This window comes from Wasmannia auropunctata, unplaced genomic scaffold (genome assembly GCF_000956235.1).
Source record: "Wasmannia auropunctata unplaced genomic scaffold, wasmannia.A_1.0 LD336085.1, whole genome shotgun sequence".
In the NCBI taxonomy this organism is placed as follows: domain Eukaryota; kingdom Metazoa; phylum Arthropoda; class Insecta; order Hymenoptera; family Formicidae; genus Wasmannia; species Wasmannia auropunctata.
In genome coordinates, this window is record NW_012026805.1 from 2,930,801 (window position 1) to 2,937,946 (window position 7,146).

Here is a 7,146-nt window from a genome sequence, read left to right on the forward strand (position 1 = left end):
ACGTGTGCTCTTCCGATCTAATAATATGGATTCGATACAGTAAATCAATAAATTCAATGTGTGAATCAAATAAAACGTTTCATTAGTAACAATTATTCGTAGGATTGATCACTAAAGATGTATTTGCTTATAAATTGTCTGCACATATGTATGTACGTTCCTATCGTCTTACATTTCATTGGATCCAACCCAAAACAAAAGTTGCGCGGCGATACCTGCGCAAAGACTCAGTTTTTCGCTGAGTGGACCTACTGGTTATACTGGATGAACGCAACAAATCTGCGATATGTTCTGTGCTTGTCTACACGGGAACGCTCGACGCAGGCGCAAAGCAAGCGCAAAGACACGCGTTAAAATCACAATTACAACGTTTAATTTAAATATTTTCAACGTTCACACTCGAAATAACACTCAAAAGCGATAACACAGCCGCGACCCAAATCAAAATAACTACAATCTTGAAAAGTGAGCGAGAAAATAATCGGCGTGGCGTAGCGTTGGCGCAGGCGTTGGAAATAAAATTAGTTCATTTCCATTGCGCCGCTACGACCGAGACAATTCTCTTAAAGCGTTTCTTTTAAAGCGACAATTAGCTTAAAGGTTTACATAGAGATGTAAACGTAGACGTAAGAAATTGGGAAGATAAGAATGTTGGATTACCGTCCACATTGAAACGTAGACATAGACGCAGACGTAGGCGTAGAACGTAGAATATTAAAATTTTGATATTTTTCTACGTCCAGTCAATCACGAGAGAGGTGGACCATTCGCGCGATTGCATGAACTCGGGCCTCTAATTTCTTTAGTATACCCTTTTTTTCAAGAAAATGTATGAAATGGAAAAATTAGAGTTATTGAAGTGTTCTTTACTTCTAACTGCAGTTGTAAAGATTTGTCGATCTTTGCGAAAGAAAAAGCGTAATAAGCGGCGATGGTGAGTTCGTCCGTTATTGAGGACTCAGGGAAACTCAAAGTCAATTTTATATTTTATATATGGACGAATTTAGAAGGCTCGTGCGCAGCAGCTTGCCTACGTCACATTTGTGCAGTTTCGGCAACGTTCGGCGTATTTCGGTCGGATAAAATATGGCTGCCAAATGGCCGGACGGCGGACGCTTGGAGCTGTTTGGTATTGCAAGCGCACATGCGAACATTGTTTAAATTTTGTATGTTCGAAAACAATTACCGTATAAAGTTTATATTAAAATTTTTACTGCAATGAGTACTTGTACAGTAAAAGGATGTACAAATAGTGTTATATATTTGAACGGGTGGAACCGCAATAATATATGCCTTGATAATGTATTACTGTAATGAGAATCTTCTTTTATTTCACACATACATCAACCGTCTATAACCTTCTTTCATACTGACTAGGATCCCGGCTCAGGCATGCCAACTTGGTGCATGCTACCTCCCAACATCCCCTCTTCTTAGTAGAGCACATAATCATTTAGGAATCCCGGTGGTCTTATTCTCCTGGGACGTGCTTCTAAGATTTCTTCATGTGCAGATTCATCTTCTATGGATGATATCGAGGTTCTGGGCGTTACAAAGTTCTCACTTTGATCATCATCATCCAAATCCAAGTGGTCAACACGGAATTCTTCCATTAATAAGTCTAGTGGTAGTTTTGTGTTGGAGTCCGTTCGACCATCTTCATCGGAGTGTCTATAGCCATGAGTTGATTGGTATGGCATCGGATAAGCGGTTGCCTCCTATTTGAGTCCAAGACATTGTACATGACGTTACCGACCTGTTCTGTAATGACGCCAGGTGTCCATTCCCATGTGTTGTTAGTGAATTGTTTGGCGTAGACCAAATCACCACGGTTGAACTTCCTGTCTTTTGCTCCATGTTGTCTATTAAACTGCAATTCTTGTTTGGTATTGCGTCGTGGAGTCCCTGGTTGTTTGGTAGGTTTAAGTAGATCTAGAGTGGTCCTCAATTTCCTACCAATCATGATTTCTGCCGGTGATTTCCCGTCTATATACTTGTTCGGAGTATAGCGATACGTTGTAAGGAATGTATTTAACGCTTCTTCTAACTCCTCTCCTTCGCTGATTTTTAGTATACCTCTTTTAAAAACATCTACGAAGACCTCTGCCTGTCCATTAGATTGGGGATTATACGGTGCTGTCCGGAAATGTTGTATGCCGTTCAGTTCGCAAAACTCTTGAAATAGCTGACTTGTAAACTGTGTATCATTGTCTGATACAATAGTTTTTGGTATGCCAAATCTTGAACAAGCATCTTTGATAAGTTTGAGTGTTTGTGATAATGTAATTGTTTTTGTCATATATATTTCGGGCCATTTGCTTTTGGCGTCCACTATTACTAGAAAATAGTTGTTATGGAAAGGCCCTGCAAAATCTACATGTATGCGCTCCCAAGGAGCATCCGGTATTGGCCATGATTGCAATAACGTTTTGATCGGTGATTTCTTCGCAATGGCGCATTTGTTACATGTTCGTACCGTGTGTTCGATGTCACTATCGATTTTTGGCCAATAAACGTAACTTCTTGCCAACGATTTGGCTTTTTCCATTCCTGGATGTCCTTTATGTATTTGACGAAGTACCTTATTACGTAGCTGTTGAGGTATTACTACGCGTTCTCCCAACATTAGGCTGTTATTTACTATTAGTAATTTGTCACGTCTGACATAATATGGTTGAATATCATCAGTAATGTCTTTTTTATTTTATAGCCATCCATGATTTAAATGGTTGATCACTGACTGAAGTGTTGAATCATCTTTGGTTCCATGTTGTATGTCCTCAAATGTCACTGTTAGTGCCTTAATTGAATCTTGCTGAATTTGTTTCACAGCTGCCTCCATATGGATCGTAGCGATGACTGACTCTTCGTTGGGTTGCGCTCGGGGGTTGATCAATCTGGATAAGAAATCAGCATAGCCAAACGAATCTGTGAAAATGTATCTGATCTCGAAATCGTATAATAATAATGTGCACGACCATCTCTGCAAACGATTCGCTGTGTATACTGGAATGCCCTTTTTGTTTCCAAAAATATGTAATAAAGATTTGTGGTCAGTCTCCAGAATAAATTTTCTCCCGAAGATTAATTTGTGGAATTTAGTGACTGCGAAAATGAGGGCTAACGCTTCTTTCTCAATTTGACTGTAATGTCTTTCAGTCTCGTTGAGTGTCCTTGATGCATGATAAATAGCTTTCCGACTGCCGTCGGGGTATTTGTGAAATATCACTGCACCTATGCCTGTATTACATGCGTCAGCTGCCACTATTATAGGTGTAGATGGATCATAGTGTGTTAACAATAATTTACTTTGTAACACATCTTTTAGTTGATCAAATGCCTTTTGGCATTGAGGAAACCAATTCCATTTTGTATCTTGTCGAAGCAATTGGTCCAGTGGTCCTCTCAACTGTTGCATCTTATATACGAATTTCCCATAGAAGTTAATGGCACCAAGAAATGCTCGAAGTTCATTGATATTATTGGGTGGCAGCATCTCTCTGATACAACTGATCTTGTTTGGGTCAGGTTGCAGTCCATGTTCATCAATAAGATGTCCAAGAAATTTCACCTGGTTTGTGAAGAACTGGCATTTGTCGGGACTTAATACGAATCCATAGTCCTCGATTCTTTGTAGTAGTTGAGTTAGATGTTCCATATGTTCTGTCGCTGTTTTGCTGCATATAATTAGATTATCTAAATATGCGCTGGCGAAAGGCAGGCCGGAGATCATTGCATCAATGATTTGTTAAAATGCTCCTGGTGCAGATTTGACACCAAATGGTAATCTTTTAAATTTGAATAGCCCGCGATGTGTATTGATGGTTAACAATTCTTGAGACTCTTCCTCCACTGCCAATTGAAAATACGCATCTGAGAAGTCGATTACTGTGAAATATTGTTTACCCGCTAACTTGGCAAAAATGTCGTCAGGAAGTGGTAGTGGATGTTTATTAGGTTGTAATGCGGCGTTCAATCCAGTGGAATAATCAGCACATATGCGAATCTTCCCGTTAGGTTTGTTGACCGCTACAATAGGTGCTGCCCATAATGAGAAATCTGTCTTCTCTATGATGTTTAGCTTCTCGAGACGTAATTCGGCATCAATCTTGGGTAACGCTGCGTACGAAACGGGGCGCTTCTGGATATAAGTAGGTTTAGCATTCGGTATCAGATGTAGTTTTACTTTTGTTTTGGTACAAAGTCCTAAATCCTTTTTGAACACTTTAGGAAATCTTGTGATTAATTTAGTAACGTGTTCATCCGATGACTGTGTCTTGACAGCGTGGCAAATTTTGTCTATTGGAATAGACCATAAACCAAATAGATTTATCTATTCTATGTCGAGTAAATTCAGTCCTAGCACCTTGGTAATGTAGCATTTTCCTGTTTTTGTTATTCCATTTATTGTGATGTTACATTCCATCTCGTGAGTAATTTCTAGCTTGTCACCAAATGCATTATGCGCTGAAAATGACGTTACTTTTGCCGTTGGTTTCCCTAGAAGTTGTCAAGTCTCCTGTGAAATAAGTGTTATATCCGAAGCTGTATCAATTTGAAGTTTAACGTCTTGCGCGTTAATTTGAATTGTGACGAATTTCCACTTGCTTTGGAATTGAATTTGATTTACGGAAATGACAACATTAGATTTTGCTGTAGATTTATATTTATCGTCTGCTTTCTTGTCAGGTTTCCTCTCTGCTTTATTGTTAGGTTTTGATTTGCGGGCGCTAGCGCAATACCCTTCCTTGTGCTCTATCTTCTTGCAATCCTTGCATTCATGCTTGAGATAGTCGCAATATTGAGCGTAATGCATACCTCCACAATTCCAGCATGGATATTTTAGTGTATCTGATGCTTTGGGTTGCGGTTTGTCTTTGACATTCCTGAAAAAGGTTTGCTTTTTACGTTCGATCTTGTTTACATTAGGCTGCACTGGTTTTTCTACTAATGCTGAATCTAACTTGAGTGACACGATTCGCTGGCATTCATTTACTAGATCGTGAAGTGTGACTGGATTTTCAGCAGAATGCGCTTCTAATTTACGTAACAACCTCGCCCTTATTTCAAAATCCTTGGCTGCCTGTAGTCCCGAAATAAAAATTAAACATTTAAATTGTTTGGATCCTAATTCTGTAAATTTGAAATCTTCGCAGCTCCTATTGACTATGCCTGCATAAGTGACAAAATCGTCATTATCATTTTTCTTTGTTTTTAAGCAGTTATAACGTCTACTAAAAATTGTGATTTGGGCAGAGAGGATTTGTTTTAATTTATCCACTGTAGTCTTAAAATCGAAATTTTTTGTTGATTTTGGAAGAATGTAATTGACGTACTTGCGTGTGCGATTTTTGATCCAATTTACGTAACAGCAATCGTATTTGTGCTTGTTCGTCCATCTGGGCACGTGCTGCTATGAATGCGTCCTCGTACCTGTTGTACCATTTATCGAAGGTTAGACCATTTTCAGGGTCATAACTGAATTCCTGGATACTGTTGGCTAATGCTTCAATTACGAGTTCGTTATTCGCTGCTGACCGTGTAGTTGATGGATTGGATTGAATTGATTGTTCCAAACGCAAGAGACGTTCATCTTGTTTAGTCAGCAACGCAGTTATTGCCTGAAGTATTTTCTCGGACGACATGTTTGGTTATGTTACAGCAATGTCTGTGTAAGAAAAAAAAATAAGATTTTTATTTATTTATTTCTTTTTTCCAATATCACTCGTCGCCAATTGTTATATATTTGAACGGGTGGAACCGCAATAATATATGCCTTGATAATATATTACTGTAATGAGAATCTCCTTTTATTTCACACATACATCAACCGTCTATGACCTTCTTTCATACTGACTAGGATCCTGGCTCAGGCATGCCAACCTGGTGCATGCTACCTCCCAACAAATAGTTACCGAAAAATTAAAATGAAAGGGAAGATGGTGAAATTTTTTACATTTCCGAAAGACGATGAAATTGCTGCAAAGTGGCGTGAGGTATGCAGAAATGGAGTAAATGTGACTTATGGTAAGATTCAATGATTTCATGTTAACGTATTAGTAAATTAATTGCTTATATATAGTATAGTAATAATTTATTTTGAGGTTATGTTGTACATAACATTACATTTATGTATTTTGTTTGGAATGTAAATTCATAATATTTACATTTTATTAACTTCTAACATAATACGTATCTCGGTTTGCTCGTTTACATTTGTTCCATTATTCTGCAGGGAGGATATGTTCTAACCATTTTGACGCATCGTGCTACGATAAGTCTGCACAGTAGATAGCTTTATAATATTTTCCTTTGAGAAGAAATTAAGACTGGATGCAATTCTCACAATGAATTTTTTTGCGGAACCGTATGTAGTTAAAGAAATTCGTATATCAACATGCGCCAAAAATGCATCCAATAAGGCAACATTGTCGGATAGTGTTGCTGATGTAAAAATATCAACATCAATTCCGAAATTAATATCGGAGAATATTGATAAAATAGAGCCATCAACGGATTGTATTGCCGAAGCAGAACCATCAGCGTTAACTCCACAATCAATGTCGAAGAGTAATATTGAAACAGAACTGTCAACATCAACTGCCAAATCTAAACCCACAGCATTAGAGTGTATTGGCAATGCTATGTTAACACTATCAGCTACTTCTGTCGATTACCTTACGATAATGTAAGTCTGATTTAAAGGCCAGTATTCATAGTCGGTTCTTATATTTAAAATCGTCTTAAGTACAATCTTAAGATGACATAAACCAATCACAGAGCCGTATTATCGTCTTAAGATATAACTTAAGACAGTCTTGAAATAAGAACCGACTATGAGTACCAACCTAAATTTGTAACTAATTGAGTTTCATAATTAATTCATTGTTTATATAAGGTTAAAAGGGGACTTGGTTAGATGGCGTGTTTGTGCATGGTTGTGTGTAGCGAGCGTGTACGATTTAGAGAGTGCGTTTTCTGGAAAGTAGGGTGTATAGAAGAGCGTGGGGTCGAGAATTAGGTAGGAGAGCGTACAAAGAAGGTAAGGAATTGGAGGCGTAGGTAGGCGAGTGGAGATAAGGAAGGTCGAGCAGTGTGAAGTGGCGGGCGAATTAGTGAAGTTAAGGTGAGAAGAGTTATGGCGGG

The 7,146-nt window shown here is 38.4% G+C and overlaps 3 protein-coding genes across 4 annotated transcripts; all 3 read right to left on the reverse strand.

The window, feature by feature from the left end:
• Window positions 1–1,433: 1,433 nt before the first annotated feature.
• On the reverse strand, window positions 1,434–3,733 carry LOC105448544 (uncharacterized protein K02A2.6-like). Its single transcript, XM_011687190.1, has 3 exons — window positions 2,742–3,733; window positions 1,716–2,660; window positions 1,434–1,671 (listed from the first exon to the last, which is right to left on the reverse strand). Exons 1-3 carry the CDS (start codon window positions 3,731–3,733, stop codon window positions 1,434–1,436), a joined length of 2,175 nt encoding a protein of 724 aa, XP_011685492.1.
• A 15-nt stretch (window positions 3,734–3,748) lies between these two features.
• LOC105448545 (uncharacterized protein K02A2.6-like) lies at window positions 3,749–4,426 on the reverse strand. Its single transcript, XM_011687191.1, has 2 exons — window positions 4,420–4,426; window positions 3,749–4,299 (listed from the first exon to the last, which is right to left on the reverse strand). The coding sequence occupies exons 1-2, from the start codon at window positions 4,424–4,426 to the stop codon at window positions 3,749–3,751; spliced, it is 558 nt and encodes a 185-aa protein (XP_011685493.1).
• A 71-nt stretch (window positions 4,427–4,497) lies between these two features.
• Window positions 4,498–5,849, reverse strand: LOC105448510. 2 transcript variants are annotated; one of them, XM_011687153.1, is made up of 3 exons: window positions 5,337–5,849; window positions 4,965–5,083; window positions 4,498–4,886 (listed from the first exon to the last, which is right to left on the reverse strand). In XM_011687153.1, the coding sequence occupies exons 1-3, from the start codon at window positions 5,643–5,645 to the stop codon at window positions 4,511–4,513; spliced, it is 804 nt and encodes a 267-aa protein (XP_011685455.1). In that variant the 5' UTR covers window positions 5,646–5,849; the 3' UTR covers window positions 4,498–4,510. The 2 variants fall into 2 exon arrangements, with proteins under 2 accessions (XP_011685455.1, XP_011685454.1); XM_011687152.1 differs by having other exon boundaries at window positions 4,498–5,083.
• Window positions 5,850–7,146: the final 1,297 nt, after the last annotated feature.

What these genes read in the sequence shown, in the direction of transcription:
- LOC105448510 (XM_011687152.1), bottom strand. Translation starts at nt 5,645, where the DNA reads ATGTCGTCCGAGAAAATACTTCAGGCAATAACTGCGTTGCTGACTAAA. An exon ending in ATCAAAAATCGCACACGCAA is followed by an intron (nt 5,084 to 5,336) that starts GTACGTCAATTA and finishes TCGGGACTACAG; the next exon opens with GCAGCCAAGGATTTTGAAAT.
- LOC105448544 (XM_011687190.1), bottom strand. Translation starts at nt 3,733, where the DNA reads ATGATCTCCGGCCTGCCTTTCGCCAGCGCATATTTAGATAATCTAATT. An exon ending in AAAGATGATTCAACACTTCA is followed by an intron (nt 2,661 to 2,741) that starts GTCAGTGATCAA and finishes ATATTATGTCAG; the next exon opens with ACGTGACAAATTACTAATAG. An exon ending in GTCTTGGACTCAAATAGGAG is followed by an intron (nt 1,672 to 1,715) that starts GCAACCGCTTAT and finishes TCATGGCTATAG; the next exon opens with ACACTCCGATGAAGATGGTC.